Genomic DNA, 16,483 nt, shown 5'->3' on the forward strand with positions numbered 1-16,483 from the left:
CAGACAGGGCAAGCTCTCTTAGCCAGACACCTGTTCCTAGTCAAGCTCACATGATCTGGTAAGTAATGGAATATGGTGATGGGCTCCAAGCCACAGGCCCAGGCTGAAAGGGGCATCATCATGTCATTGTGTATATGGACTCTGCTCTCTTATCTCCTCTCCCACTGACAGATCTGGGCAAGAATGAAGGAGAACAAGACTCCCCAAGGCACATTTTGGTGAACCAACCACAAAACCTCTTCCAAATGAATTAAGAACTCTTTGGTACAGACGGGATGGCCCTAGTTTATAAGAAACACTAGCCAGTCAAGTTTGGCTCTGCCTCCATTGGCTCTGTTGACCTTGAGCAAGATCTGTGACCCGTCAGTATGTCAGTTTCTTCCTTAAGGAAACAAGGAGCCTGGTGAGCCCCTACTTGCTGCCAAGGTTGTCAAGGAGAGGGGCGTGCTCTAATGGCTGTGATACTCCAAGTGAGAGGTCTACGGATGGGCCACTTGCCCTCAATAAGTTCAGAAATTAAGGATAAGCACTCAGAAACGTTCACAGCAGTTTCACAGACATGTTTCATGTCATTTGAATCCAGTAAGAAATTTGGGCTTCTATTTGACTGTTTTTAAAATTCCATTCTTCAAGTAGTTTTTATTTTATCTTACAAAAGTATGGTTTGCAATGGGTTGAGAAAGAAAGAAATAAGAAAAGAAAGAGGGAAAAAAAAACCCCAACTGACCTTGTTCCTTCACCACAGATAGTGTGAGAAAAGGCTGATAAAAGGGATTCAGGTCCAACTGTTTCATTTTACTGATGGAGAAGTCATGTAGAGAGGTTGGGAGCCAAGCTCAAGGTCAGGTATTTGGTCTAAGGCAACTTTGGCCAACCTAGCTGAGGCAAATGAGCTTTCCAGGTCTTCTGGCTAGGATCTTGCCCAGGGGAGGAGAGCTAGCACATAAGTAGTAACATAATCCTACACTGGTTCTCCTATGTTCTTTTGTGCTTGGATTTTCTTCAAGGGTGAAGGCAGAGGGGAAGAGAGAGATCCGGGCCAGACAGCATGGGGACTCCAGAAAAGATGAGAACTACTTTCTTACTGCTAGGCACGGGTGTTCGTGTTTTAGCACACAACAGGGAGACTACGGAGCAAGAAACAAAAGAAATGCTTTTTGCCGCTTCCTCTGGACACGGCTACAAATGGGATTCCCTTGTGTGAGATGATTTGAGTTATGTGAGTGTGGTCCTAAGATGACCCCTTCAGACCTAGACACCTAAGCTTATGAATACCAAATATTCTGGGGACAGTTCTCGATTGACTGAATTTGGTGAGTGATGGAAAAACATCTTGGAAATTTTGAGAGCGCTTGGGAAGCACTAAATGGGTTTTTATAGGCAAGAAATCTTGCATTTACTCAGGTCTGGATGTTATTGACCTGCATGCAGTAGTTTTATCGTAAAAAATGAGAAACAGGAAACATAAGACCTAAAAAATGTTTTGTGTCCATTTTGTAATCCTTTTAGATACTACTTCCGTGTTTAGACCACTTGTCCTAGAACCGATCTGACCAAAAATAAAAATCTTCTGCTTAATTCATTAAGGTACCAACTAGTTACAAAATATCCTTGTGATCCTCGGCTGGAACTCAGTAGTGGTGTCGCGGTCACAGCTGACGGGCTCCCAGGCCCAGGAAGGCCGCATCCTATGACTGAAAAGCTGACAACATTCTGCTTGCCACAGACAAGGAACTCCTTTTTCTCTTACTGATGTAAGAAGCCTTTCCTCAGGGAGTAATGCTGCTCGGTAATGAAACCCAGATCGTTGACTCCAGCCTCTCGAGCTCATACTTCTCCTGCATGTCGGGGTCACAAGCAGGGCCATTGTGTTGGTACTGAAAGGGCTCACGGCCCGCTGATACGTGTGCACTTCCTTGCTTCTGGGTTTCGTTCCCAAATACGTTGTCCAAGTTAGGGGGTCCCGATTAGAGGGCCTGTTCTACGGCGCACACACGGCTTACCTGGAGGGGGAGGGGCAGCTCTCATTGGGTAGTTGGCATTGTGCATCCCACCGGAGTAACTTCTGTTTTGAGCGGTGTTCCTTCTGGTGGGACCTGAAATAAACAAGCGAGCCAAAGTCAAAATCAGCGCCGCCGGTTGGTTTTATGGCTTCTGCTAGTCGTTTGCTTACGGGAACCTCCGGTGAAGTGTGGAATCCGGGCTCCGGCCGTATCTGCAGGAGGTGGGAGTGGAGAGACTGTCTTGGGAGCTCTTGGGCTGGAGGGGCCGGAAGGTATGTCCACGGAACTATGGTTTTGAAATGTTAGAGACCATGCCTTTACAAACAACCTTGTAACAGTGTTTCTAACTTTGTAGGCTTTCAAAAGAGAAAGAGGAGGGGGAGGGGGCGCCTGGATGGCTCAGTTGGTTGGACGACTGCCTTCAGCTGGGGTCAGGATCCCGGAGTGTCAGCATCGAGTCCCGCCTCCGGCTCCCTGCTGAGTGGGGAGTCTGCTTCTTCCTTTGGCCCTCCCTCCTCCCATGCGTGCTCTCTCTCTCTCAAACAAATAAAAATCTTAAAAGAGAAAAAGAGGGGTCATTTTCAGGTTCACACTCATATTCCGAACACGGCACAGAGGCTGAACGTGTGAGTGCTGCGGGTCACGGGTCCCAGCGCTTTTCAGGGCTCACTCCACCTCTGCTTGGGTCAAGAGCCTTTCCTGCAAGATCTCAAGTCTAGTCTTCCAATGACACAGACACCACGAAGGGTGGAAGCACACTCATGCCCTCGACGCAGACATGAGGAGCTAGAAAACAAGTTGCAGCTACATGGAGGCATGGGGGCAGGAGTGGGGCAGAGGACATCTGTGCCGGGACATGTGTATTGCAAAGGAAAACAATAAATAAGGTCTCAGGAAGGATACAAAGGAAGGTAGGATTAATCCAGCTGGAGGAGGGGTGCAGAGGGAATTCCTTGTAGAGAGAAGGGCTGAGGAAACAAGAAGAGCAGGAACTGACCAGGCATCAACACTGAAGGAAGGAGCTGGGGGTCAGATCCGGGGCCAGGGGGCAGGAGGAGGGTCGCGTGGTGGTCTGGCCTGCAGATGTGTGCACCCACCGTGAGCACTGGGTGAGAAGCGAGCCTGGTGCCAAGCAGGGGGAGGGAAGCCGAGGTGGGGGGTGCCCGGGGACACTTACGGGAGTTCTTGGGCAGCCCCGGTCCGATGCTGACCTGCAGCACTTTGTTACTGGGCTTGAGAATGGCCAGGTCACCGAAGCCTTGGTGGAACTGCACTTGCCGGGAGCCCCCTGCACTCCAGGGACCCCAGTTTTCCTTTTTCAACTTGAGTTCAAGCCTGCGACAAAGGACATTTGTGGGTAACGGGCAGGAACACAACAGTGAGAAAAATGGCACTCGTGGACCCCAGCGTGGACTTCTGCTGCCGGGCAAGCGTCTGGTAGAACGAGGCCAGCGCGGATGACGGCAGCCCACCTGGGGCTGTCAGAGGGGGACAACATCCCCGACCCCAGAGGCAGGAGAATGCAGGGCCCGGCGCCTTTGAGAAACCGGCTGGTGAGCGAGGCAGCCCATTACAGGTACCAGCGTCACTCCAGGTGAACTCAGGTGCGCCTGCCCAGGGGACAGTAGGAAAGGGGACGCTTTCCAGGCCACACCTACTATGATGTGTCGCTGTACCTCTGCAATTTCCCTCGGTCATGCTGGGGGAGAACTGAGAGATGCCAGACACAAGAAAGCCCACATCTTCCTGGCACAGCAAGGGGTCATTATTTAATTAAATTCCCTTCGCTAGCAACCAAAATAAATCCAAATTGAAGAGAAGTGTACTCACAACTCCAAAACTACCCCGTTTTTATTTTTTCACACTGCCTATATGCCTGCATGACACAACCCCACAGTCTGCTCTTTTCACTTGTATTTTCTTATGCCATATGACAGGAAAATCTTCATTTTAAGTAGCTGTCCATATCACTTCCCAGAAACGCAGACCCATGGGGACTGTCTTTGGCAGACTCCCAGGACTGGCTGGGGAAGTGGAGGCACAGCAGCCGGTCAGAGCCTGCTCCACCCCCACACGCCTCCCCTCCTCTCTGGGGAAACCAAGCTTTACTCAGAAGTTTGGGCCCCAGGTCCCCACTTACGTATTGCTAAATTTCAGAGGTAGTTGCTTCTGGGTTTTTTCCTCGTAACGCTTTGCTAAGAGGCTCAAGAATTCAGTTTTGAAGACAGACTCAAGCAAACTGTCATACTCTTGCTCATGAAGAATGAAAATGTCATCCTGCATAGTACTGAGAAGACATTGGAAAGACTTAATCAGAGTTGTGCTTCTGTTTACTCCCTTTTTTTAACGCCCTGTAAGATAGCACTAGGTTTTTATAGTCTTGCCATAAGTGAAATCTCTAAAACAAAACACAATAATGAATTACATAATTGCTGAAATCTGCTTCCGAAGTAAGCTCATAACCCATCAAACGCATAATCAAAATAAATCTCTCACATGATTTTAAGAGCGGTAATTTAAGGACATCTTAGTCTGTATTTAAAAAAAAAAAAAAAAAGAATCCACGTTCAGATTCAACTTCTGTGTTCTTAAGATCATAAAAATCCAAACTTACAAACTGTATGTGGCTGAAAATGAACAGTCCCACAGATGTGCCCAGTTAGTAGAGTTTACAATAAGGTTGTAGCTATGATACTAAATCCTAACTTGAAGCACTGTAGCTCAGTTATCAACAGGGAAACCGGTGTCCCAGGCTTTGCAGGCACTTACTAGGAAGTCTTTGGGTGTTTGGGCTCTGTGTAAATGGTGTTCCATCAGCTGCCGAACGCACAAACACCGAACTGCAGAGATGGGCAAGGCATGTGGCCCAACGGCAAGCAAGCCGCTGGGGGAACTGCATGTGTGGATAGGGTGGGCCTGGGGGGGCACACTCGGGCCGGGAGGGAGGACCCGTAAGGAGCTGCAGGAGGAATGGAAGAGGCTCAGGCAAACCCAGTCCCAGGGAAAATGCTTTGTGGTAGAGGTGGCTGATTAGACACCATGTAAAGGCCCACCTAGACTTTGCGGACATGACAACACACATATAATCGAGACTTCTAATTCCCTGGCTATTAGATGTATAACTCAGTTGAAGGAGGCCACCAGCCCCTAAGGTTTCATAATACACGTGCTTACAATGACCTCTGAGTACCACCGTCAAATATCCAAGATAACCTTCTGAGAAACATTTCATTAGGGATGGTGTTTTTCCAGGTATGAAAAACAAAGTAAACCTGCTTCAATGAGCTGGCCTCAGTAACATTTTAATTCCCCCAAGTGCAGGAAATGCCAACATGTTTTTTTTTCTTTTTAATAACCAAGGCGGGACTGTATCACACAGGAGCTGTGCCTGCTCATGGGGCCCCTGGTACCAGGGCACCAGTAGATGACCGTGCTGTCACAAAGGCAGACAGGAAGGCAAGTATGGTGGACAAGGATTCTTCTTCCACTTAGACTCTGATCCATTCAAACTGTAACTCCTGTGGTCTCTCTGTTCAGTCCCATGAATATGCCAAGGCTGGGGTGGACCAGGGAGGTCTTCTTTGGGCAGACAGAGGCAACTGTGTTTTTATCTCTTGTTACTCAACAGCAGGTGCAAACGCAATTCGGGGCCAATGTGACTGTGTTACAGCAACTGGGAGCCAGGCATCTACACTTTCCTTTCCCAGGTACGGCCAGGAAGTTGTACAAGTCACTTCTGCTCCCACCCCATTGGCCAGCACTATGTCACATGGTTGCCCCAGCTCATAAGGAAGCCTGGGAAATGCAGTCTTCAGGTCAGCTGTCTGCTCCTCCCATGGAAAGACGAGGTCTTGCAGGATAGCTCACCATCTCGACTATACCTCCTTGTTCATAAACTTTTCCCAACTAGGAAATGGAATCTTTATTCTTAAAAGTCTGGGAGAATGCACCTCAGAGGGTGTAGCCACCATTCCCTTACCGGGTAGGTGAAAACTCTGGGATTGACTTAATCACTTCAGATATAGCACTGCAGACCTCCAAACAAAGATACTGACCGAGAAGTCATTTGGAATGAATGAAATAAAATCCAAGCATCCCCGCATCCTGGCCCAGGGGGGAGACTAGTGCATGAGGAAGGGAGTGCATGTAATCGGGAGAGAGTAAAACCAGAAGCCCCACCTTTCTCGGTGTGGGCTGAGGAACCAGACTCCTGTTTCAGTTGCTCGTCGCAGGGCGCTCCTGGATGTGTGTCTGGATGTGTCTGTTTGCCGGGCTGTACTTTGGGTGGGGCAGTGCTTATTCAACAGGGCTAAGGGAACCCAGCGCAAGCAACCTTGACTGGCTCAACGTATTCAGATTAGGAGTTTCATGACCATAAAGAAAAAAAAAAAGCAAGCAGGCCAAAACTTCAGGGTCCATTAGCCCAGGAGTCTGGAAACAAGAAAGTGTTTGGACAGTTTGACTTCAACTGTCACATTCAAAATCCCGTCTCTCCGCGGACCCAGGCATGGGAGTCTGTGTAACCGTCCTCGGCCAGGCCAGAGTTTCAGCTCACTTGCCTCTCCTCAGCCTTTGCTCCAGGGTCTGAAAACAAAGCTTTTACATTTATTTGTTCTAAAAACTCAGACTTATCTTTGGACCTCACCCCTGTCTTGTTCATATGCTCAAGCTACAATTTCTTACAGATGTTCGATGTAGTATCCTGTGTTGAAAGATCCTTTACTAGCCCCTGCTTTGGCTCTCTACTCCATTTTTATCCCTCATCTTTGTGGCTTATTGTTGTACTGCTGACTACACTAGAAAATCTTGTTTCACTCCCTTAACCAATATCTTTTTCACAAAAACATTAGTTACAAAACACTGAGTAAAGACTTCAAGGAGTTTTGTTTTTTTTTTTTTCTCTTTAAGCTGAAAAGGCAGTTTCCTAGGCCAGCCCTACCTTGACTTAAATCTTTATACAATTTTCTTCCTAATTATGAAATATGTTTCTTTTAGCAAACGGGACAGTTCAGAGGTGGTTAAAGAAGAAAATAAACCTTACCCAGAATTCTACCATCCAGAGAAACCAATGGCACCAGCCTGGGTCCCACTTGATTTCTCTGAGATTGTAGATACACACTGTGTCAGGCCACAACACAGGCGCCCCAAGGAAAGAGGTGAGAAGGTTCATTCCTGCCTTTCATATCCCAGGAGTATCCTGGTTACTCAGATGCCTGCTCCCACTTCCAGAATGATGGGGAGCTCCTTGAGACAGTGACTGTGTTCTCATTCACCTTCGAACCCAGAGCTGGACAGAAGGTAAGTCGTCAGTCCAAAAATGTTGACAGCGTGCAGGTTCCCAAAGATCAAAGGTGACATCAAGTCAAGATTTCAGGAATATTCAGGTCAGTGGAGTAGCAGTAAAGCAGGCTGCTCTTGTTGCCAAGTTTAGGCAACGAGGCAGGGAAGCATCCTGGGCGAGAATCCTGTGACGAGGGGAACATCTACCCAAGGTTCTCTTGCAGGCTGCTTTTCCTATTGCATGTAAGTGTTGGAAAATCTACTGACCCCTCGTACTTTGGGGTCTCAGGCTTCTGGCGGTCCGCTACTGGAATGACAAGGACCGTTAGAAGCTTCACCGGACAGAACCCCAAGTAGGAGACATGAGGGTACCTATCTCATCACCTACAATGTGAGAGCAAAGAACACAGGCTCGTACACCTGGAGCCACTGTTCCAGCAAACTTAAGTTTCTCAGTAAGAGGGAAGCCAGCTGAGCACATGGTCAAGAAGCAGCTCCTGAAGGATCCTTCAAAAACTGACAGTCATCAGCCTTCATGAGCAGATACCCCAAACCCCAGAAAGCAGTGTCTCAACTATATGTTGCTGTGCCGTCCCTGATTTCCTTTTTAATTTTTAAAAGATTTTATTTATTTGTCTGAGAGAGAATAAGCAGAGGGAGTGGCAGGCAGAGGCAGAGGGAGAAGCAGTCTCTCTGTTGAGCAGGAGCCTGATATAGGGTTCGATCCCAGAAGCCTGGGATCATGACCTGAGCCGAAGGCAGATGCTTAATGACTGAGCCATCCAGGCAGCGCCATCCCAATATTCTTACCAGCTCTCCCATGAAGGCAGAAATGCAGGCAGTGTTTGACTGAAGTTTCATTGAGACAGGATTTTTCCTTTTCAAAGTATCCTGGAGTCTCTTTGAGAAACGGTGGTCTTCATCTTTCCCTTAGCTTTTGCGCCTATCCTATATTTTCTTTAACTAAAAGTTTTTTTAAAAATTTCAATGATAGGGGTGCCTGGGTGGCTCAGTGGTTTGAAGCCTCTGCCTTCGGCTCAGGTCATGGTCTCAGGGTCCTGGGATCAAGCCCCACATCGGGCTCTCTGCTCAGCAGGGAGCCTGCTTCCCCTTCTCTCTCTCTGCCTGCCTCTCTGCCTACTTATGATCTCTGTCTATCAAATAAATAAATAAAATCTTTAAAAAAAGTTTTCAGTGATAACTTGATTAGATATATTTCAGTCTATTTGTAAAAGGTAAAAAATTTGTCACCAGAGGATTAGAAAAAACTTATTATGGAAAGCTTCTAATTTTTTTTTTTTAAGATTTTACTTATTTGACAGAGAGAGATCACAAGCAGGCAGAGAGGCAGGCAGAGAGAGAGAAGGGGAAGCAGGCTCCCTGCTGAGCAGAGAGCCCGATGCGGGGCTTGATCCCAGGACCCTGAGATCAGGATCTGAGCCGAAGGCAGAGGCTTTAACCCACTGAGCCACCCAGGAGCCCTCCAATATTTTTAAAAAGTAGAACAGCAGAATTAACCTCCATACATTAGAGGTTTCAATTATCAATCCACAATCACATTTGTCTAAACACCCACTACCCCTACTTCCATGCACAAACTAGGCAACATAAGAGCAAAATGTAAATATTATATATATATATATATTTTTTTAAGATTTTATTTATTTGTCAGAGAGAGGGAGAGAGAGCGAGTACAGGCAGACAGAATGGCAGGCAGAGGCAGAGGGAGAAGCAGGCTCCCTGCTGAGCAAGGAGCCCGATGTGGGACTCGATCCCAGGACGCTGGGATCATGACCTGAGCCGAAGGCAGCTGCTTAACCAACTGAGCCACCCAGGCATCCCATAAACATTATATTTTATTCTTAAATATTTCACTGTATATCAAAAAAAGGCAATGCCTTTTTATTATTTTCATTTTTAAGGTTTTATTTTTAAGTAGTCTCTACACCCACTATGGGGCTTGAACTGACAACCCTGAGATCAAGAGTTGCATGCTCTACCGACTGAGCCACCCAGGCAGCCCAGACAAAGCCTCCTTAGACAAAAATAACCACTGTGCCATGATCACACCTCAAGAAATCAACACTAGGCCTTCGTATTAAATAGTCATGCTCTCATTTCCCAAACTGTCACTTGGTTGTTCTGGCATGGCTGGTTGGTTGGATCGGGAGCTGCGAGCCCATTCTGCTTTCACAGGGGTCATAAGAGTTAGAAGTGGTCCAGAAGACGGAGCTTCTGGGCACCTCGATGGTCCTCATTAGAAGAAGCCACTGGGTGATCATTCCAGCCAGCAGTCAAGCACTAAGCCTGCCTTCAGCTAACATATACATGATACAACTTTTTTGCGGAATTAAAACTGTTAAAATCCTTTTCTAGGGGCACCTGGGTGGCTCAGTCGTTAGGCGTCTGCCTTTGGCTCAGGTCATGATCCGGGGTCCTGGGATTGAGCCCTACATTGGGCTTTCTGCTCGGCAGGAAGCCTGCTTCTCCCTGTCCTACTCCTCTTGCTGTGTTCCCTCTCTTGCTGTGTTTCTCTCTGTCAAATAAATAAATACAATCTTAAAAAAAAAAATCCTTTTCTATACCAGTACTGAAATATTTTGAGCACGTGCGCGCACGCACACTCACGTTTGGTGGTCTGGTACCACAATCAATTCCGCCTCTGGGTTTGATTCTGCACATCTGGTTACATTCCTCACTTGGTTTAGATTACTGGCCTAACCCAGTGGATGAAGGAAATGAGGGAACAGTTAAATTTGGTGAGTGTGAGGTTCAGTAACTGTAACATGCACAGATCACAAGTTACAATGACTCAGACTCTTTTTTCTTTCCGGAGAACCAGAACAACTTTTAGGCTGAGTACCTCATTTTATTATATCCTCTAATAAGGGAAGGCTATAGGGAGCAAAGGTCTAGACCACGAATACTCAAGAGGAGGCAGAGGAAGGTGGCTTTACCAAGAGCCACGATCTCCAGAGGCTGTGAGAGAAAAGAAAGGAAAAAATCTGAGTGGGGGAGATCCCACACACCTTGATAAATCTCAAGGACTAGACAAAAAAGATAGTGTCAAAGTGGCTGATACGAACGTAGACATATGATTACTTATGATCAAGCACCGCCTGAGTGGTCTGAAGGCTAAAGACAGGCCTGAGCAGTAATAACAGGAAGAGTAATAATCCCTCTCAGAGTAACGAGCACATACGCCCCGGAGCTAAGATCCCTTGGCGTTCAGCCATAGCTCCTGTCAGGAACACGTAGCGTGTTTCGGCTGACCCCGTCTGCCCAGGTGTAGGCATGGTCCCTATGCAAGGAAACAAGAAGCTTCCAGTTGGGTTCCTGGAGCAACAAGGGTGGCCTCAGAGCCCAGCTAGCCAGGAAGTGTGGCCAGCTCAGGCTGTGACCCACCAGCTGGTGAGCTGAATGCTCAGGAAGACCTTCTGAGAGACAGGACGACACCTAGAGCTCTTTCTCAACACGCAGGGCAGCGAGGCCCACCTGATAGGGCACTGCAGAAAGGCAGTGGATGGACTCGTCTGCTTAGAAGTTTCATCACATCCTCAACTGAAAGGTTTTAAACATTTAATCTCACGCACCACCCGGCTTTTCCTTTATCAGGAGAATCGGGAACAGAGAGAATCAGAAACCAGTGACTCAGGCAAGAATGGACACAACCTGAAATCTGTTTTGGATTATACACCGGAGCCAGGATTTCCAGCCTGGTAGGTTGGAGGCCTGAGCACCCAAAACCCGGACTCTTTCCCCGAGAGTGGCAGTTTTGTCTTCTCTGTGAAATAAGGGTAGAGAGGTGTCCCAATTCCAGAAGACGTGTTCATAAGCAACCAGAACATCACCACGTTCAGTGCAATGGCGCCCACACCTTTCCCTGACAGAAGCAACAATCTCCACAGAGGTTCCAGGGACACAACTCAAGGGGGAAACTACTGAGCCCGAAGGAGGTTTTCTTCCTCTCTTCTCAGCCTTCTGTGGGCTGGGAGGATTTCCTCTCATCAGACGGACCTTCGTCTGGGAGATCTGAGCCTGGGAGGATTTAGTGAAGTCTCCTCACACATACAAGCCCCTCCATCAAAAGAAAGCCCAAGTGCTGACAGGAAGAGCCAGAGCCCCTGCCTGTGAACCTGGGGCTCAAGGGAGCATTTGGTAAGGACTCCGAGGCTACAGACTGTGGAGACCATTTGTACTCTCTCCATGCACGAACAGGCAAAAAGGAACTTCAGGAGTCCAAAGACACTTCCCTCCCAGGGCAACCCATGGTCACAACCAACTAAAAAGCAATACTGATGAGTGGCTGGCCATCTCTGCTTGGGCCTTTGGTGTGAAGTGGGTCAGATCTCCCACATGGGTGAGGAGGGCTTGGGAATAGGCCTCTGGTCCCTTGGCCCCACTTTAGTCAGAACAGTCATACTCAGTTTTCAATATCAGGTTTTTCTCTCACATTTGCAAAGAACAAGAGATCTGCGTACCCCTTGATTAGTGCAACTGACCAGAAGGCCATTTCTTGGAATCTCATTTTTGAGACGCTTTGAAGGTCCAGTCTTCTCAGGGCAAAATAGGACACTCGGTTCTTTTCACCACGATTTTCACAACTGGGGGACCTGGCCAGGCCTTTCTCCCGGCTGCGACTGCAGATGGCAGTGATGAGGAGGGTCAGGCAGCCCTGTGCCTCCGACACTTGCCACTCACCTGAGGGACACGGACAAGACCCTCTCCATCTCGATTCTCCGCTTCAGCACTTCCTTCACCAGGCCTTTGTCTGGACCCTGTTTGACCTTCTCTCGTCCAATTAAGTACAAGCACTTTGGAGTCAGAAGCAAGTCTCGCTTGACACCCTGGAAGGAGAGGTGATTTAGGGAGGTGGACAGACGTGTCACAGTGGCAACGTTCCCCATGCCGGCCTGTGGTCCGTGCGTACCTTGAACCTCCTGTCGTACTTGGTCACTGTGTCTGCAAAATCGATCTTCTCCCTCTTCCCCACAAACTGCTGGAGTTCTGGGTGGTCGTCCATCCCGATGTAATCCCCGATGAAGTTCCTGTTAATACTGTTTCTCCTTCTCTCCTTCTTGTTCAACAGGAGGTCTGAGGCTGTATTAACCGAAAAGACAGAGAAGATGGGAGGGTCAGTCCTCCGGAAAGAGGAGGAAAATTGTGTGGAAAAACACAGAGAAATGCCACACGAACGCAAGGTTTTTAACGCATGACATTATACACAGAGTAAAGTGAACCTATAACTTCATCTAAGCTCAAAATTATTCTTGAGATTTGCTAAATGCATGGGAAAAAACAAAAACAACAAACAAAACAACAAAACCAACCCACAAACGACTAAAATACCTTCTTCTCTCATTTGGACGTATTTCTTCCGGGCCACAAATTTCCTCCACGACTTCTGTATCACACGCGCGTACCCATCATACTTTCTCTCTCTCATTTCTTCTAGAAGAAATAGCTGTGAACGTAGAGAGGGCAAACGTGAGCCAACTCACAAGACCTGAACGTCACTTTCTTTGGTTATCTCAGGGACACTCAGGTTAGTCAAGGACATAACCTGGGAAGCAGCTTCTCAGACTCATGAACACACATGAAAACTTTGTTCCTAGGGCATACTCTTTAGAATCACTGGGACATCTTTATCTCTATTTTATTCGCTTAACAAAAGAAAACCGAATGGAAAACAGCCATATCTTGAAGGTCAGTCAGGCCTTGATAATGCCTGCCTTGCCCATAACCTGTGCGCATCAAATGAGGGACTCAGCATTTATCCACTGGCTCTCGGTCTTGATGGCAAGAGGAGAGCAGCGGGCCAGGCGAAATGGGTCAGAGGTGGCGGCTGTTTGCGACTGTGTGTAGCCTCTTCACAGAGTTTCCAGCTTCTATCGGAGCAGAGCTCGTGCTGCTGTGGAGGGAGGCCTGCCTTACTTTCAGTTCCATGAAGTACACATGTCCCACTGCACACAGTCTCCAAGGACTCACTGGGCCCGAGCATAACCACCAGAGCTACTGGAGCTGGACTGCAGACGCGCAACGAACAGACGTCGGTTCACGGCTTAAGGGCCCGTATCAGACACTGGCAGGTCCTGAGACGTGAGCCATTTGGATGGTCCTGACCTCCCCACACCCCTCGGCGGAGCTCCGGAACAACGAAGACGGGCGCAAACAGCTGTGAGGTGCCGAATGCCCACTGTGGCTCGGGAATCCTTCTAGATTTATATCCCAGAACACCTTATTTCATTTGGCTCATCAATGACAACACCAGCCACATATTTCTGTTATCTGGGAGGGTCTGGAAAGTGAATCAAGGGTCTTCCATGCCCTGCCAGGCTCTTCCTCACTTTGACATGCGAGTCTTTCTCTGCAAATCTGCCTTTGGAGCCACTCTTGAAATGGTGGGAAACTTTCTCGTTCACCTAGGAAGGGGGTTTCATGACTCTCTAGGAAACAAATAAGAGGTACCAATGAACACAAGTAAAGATGACAAGTCAGTGCAGAAATATTCCAGAAGTAAACAAGTGAATTCAGTTTGAAGGCAGCCAGCCTTGATTTGTCGCCTCCATTTATCTGGGTCTATACTCAGGAGCCACATCTGTCCCTTCCTGTCATTCAGCTTCTGCTTTTCACAGTCCCAGCTGTGCAAAAACAACATCTCAAACTTCAAAGGGAAGGCGCTGCTTCATTCCACAGCCTTCAGCACCATTAACAACAGGCATGAGGAGTGGATTTTGAAAAACAAAAGGAAGACTCAGTTGCACATTTGCTTAGAATGTTTAAAATCTGAGCTCTGCGGTTGCTTGTTTGAAGAATATTCGTTGGTCTTTCTTATCTTGAGTGTTGGGTTTCTGAGTAAGCCTTGTTTTCTTCTTTTCCAGAACTATTTTGGGAGTGTCACAGAAAATACACTTGTGACTCAGAAAGCAGGAGGCAACCAATTCCCAACTTCCTATAGATTATCAAAGATCAGCTGGGTCTTAGGTTTTTTCCACAAGTCAAGGGGATTAGAGGGAGGTTCAAGAAAGAAAAAGGAAAACAAAGAGAGAAAAATAAACCCCAAATCATGGACATATGTAACAAATAAGCAAAACCAAACCTTTTGGTGTCTGATGTCTAATGTGGGTTCTTAGAGCAAATGGGTTATTTTGTATAGTCAGCGCATTTACTATAAAAGTCAGGACGGAACCATAAGGGTCGATTTTTAAAAACCAGTTTTTGTAGAAGTGTTTGCAATGTCAGGGCTCAATGCAGATGGACGAGTGACGGGGGAGGGGGGAGATTATTGGTGACGGTGAGTGTGTGCGTGTGTGCGTAAAAAGATGGGAAAAGAAGAATCAGGTGATGGCGATAAAACATTTAGGAGGAAGACAAGGAAAAGCACACCCAAAATAAACCTTGACTTTGGAAGTAAAGCCCACAGTTCAACTACAGCAGAAAAAAAAAAAAAGTCTGAAAAATATTGAGGCTGTTCTAATTATATGTGAAAATTTAGCAAGACAAAAAAGTAAGAGCGGGTATAAAACAACAGAGGAGTTCTGCATTGTACTGATAAATCACTCCATCCCATTTTAGAAAGAACAGGAACTGCTCTGTGGGTTGCTTAATGGTGTATGACACAACATTTTCATTTTATATTTGGAAATGAAATCGCTGTGAAGCTACAAATAACTCAAAGTGGAAAATGCTACCACAAACTTCTCATAAACGGGTTCTACTGATGTGTGCCTCTTATTTATTTAATAATTTTTATGGTTCTTAAAGCCATTCAGTTACAGCCATTATCATTTCTCGGTCTCCGGCTGATCCTCTGCGGCAGAACAGCGGCCGTGGGGCCCATTGTAAAAGAGAGAACTCACGGCAAGACCAGGATTTGCCTCAAGTTTGAGTGTTTCCACTATCACCAACATTGCCAGTTCTCATGTTATTTCCGCTTGATCTGATGATTAATTTTGCCAAGTTCACTACAGACTCTTGAAATGGAGTCTTGTGATTGTTCAAGGAACCTCAGGAAATGATGATGCTTAAACTCAGTTAGTTCCAGAAGTTTCTCCATTTTTAAGAAGTAATGTCTTCATTTCCTGGTCCCAGAGCTAACTGGGCAGAAGAACTGACGGGTTCTGCTCCAAGGAATTTAGCTTAGGAATGGAGAACTTCCTACAGACGTTCATGAGGCTCAAAGTGACCACCTCCCCATCAGGAAAGAGAAAGAAGTTCCTCCAATGAATCTGTGGAGGTCTAATTATGTTTGTGAATCGTAAAAGGCATGTTTGATGCCAAATATTTCTGTTCCACGAACCCAGAGAGTTCTACTCCTCCTTGTCTCCTCAAAGTTCTTTCCAGACTCCCTCAGGGTTTTCAAGATAAAGTCTTGAGACTCCCCACTGTGAGCTCTGTGCTGCCTTCAAGGAGGAAGCCTACGTCCATGTGGCATAACCTGACTGGTGTCGCCCAGGCAAGGACGTAAGTTTACCCAAGCCTCCTGTGTGGGACCAATAAGTCCCTTTCAGCTTAGACACTGTTGGACACTCTAAGTAACTGGTGGGCACCTGCTATGAGCCATGTTCTGTACAAGGCTCTGGGTACACAATGGCCTATCACCTCAAGAGGATGGATGAGAGAAACAATGAGAAAGAAGAGAAACTACTCCACGACTTCTTAAACCTGCTGCGCACGCTGAGGGCTACAAGGAGCAGGGATGTGGGGAATGACCTAGGGAGAGACTGGGAGCAGGGGTGAGGACACCGAAGGCACGGACAAAGGGGGAGAAGGGGGCGAATGCAGCCATCCCTGTGCAGAGAGGGGCAGGAGAGGTGCTGTGGCGGGGAGAGGCGGCCCTGAGGAAACGACCAGGGTTGCGGGGGGCAGTCGCACACTCACAGACTCGGGGGCTTTGATGAACACTTTGCTCTTCCCCAGCTGGAACTGGTCACTGTCCATGTTGACGGAATGCAGCAAGTGGAGGACCCCTTGTTTCTCGTCCCCTCTCCATGAGGGCCAGGTGGCTTTGGTCAGGATGGCGTACCTGAGAGGACAGGCAGGGAGAGAAGGGTCACACCCGGAGGGGACTACGCAGAGTCCTGGAGACCTGCTCACCTCTGTTCTAGGGCTGAGGGGCGGGTCTCCACAGCCGTGAGACGCCAGCAGGTCTGGTGTTCCCGTTTCCGAGATCCCTCCTACCCACGCCCCAGCCGACCGTT

At 47.6% G+C, this 16,483-nt stretch overlaps 1 protein-coding gene across 2 annotated transcripts in view; it reads right to left on the minus strand.

Annotated features, from left to right (window-relative positions):
* Positions 1-16,483, minus strand: part of MYO1E (myosin IE) — a 196,550-nt gene that overhangs the window by 15,746 nt on the left and 164,321 nt on the right. For both annotated transcript variants that reach the window (XM_004777274.3, XM_045067508.1), the window contains exons 19-25: positions 16,164-16,308; positions 12,633-12,747; positions 12,214-12,383; positions 11,985-12,130; positions 4,144-4,290; positions 3,181-3,338; positions 2,004-2,096 (exon numbers count right to left, since the gene is read on the minus strand). In XM_004777274.3, the coding sequence (XP_004777331.1) occupies positions 2,004-2,096; positions 3,181-3,338; positions 4,144-4,290; positions 11,985-12,130; positions 12,214-12,383; positions 12,633-12,747; positions 16,164-16,308 (974 nt within the window). The remainder of the gene's footprint in view (positions 1-2,003; positions 2,097-3,180; positions 3,339-4,143; positions 4,291-11,984; positions 12,131-12,213; positions 12,384-12,632; positions 12,748-16,163; positions 16,309-16,483) is intronic.

Source organism: Mustela putorius, unplaced genomic scaffold, assembly GCF_011764305.1.
Source record: "Mustela putorius furo isolate JIRA1106 unplaced genomic scaffold, ASM1176430v1.1 tig00003896_pilon_pilon_pilon, whole genome shotgun sequence".
Taxonomy (NCBI): Eukaryota; Metazoa; Chordata; class Mammalia; order Carnivora; family Mustelidae; genus Mustela; species Mustela putorius.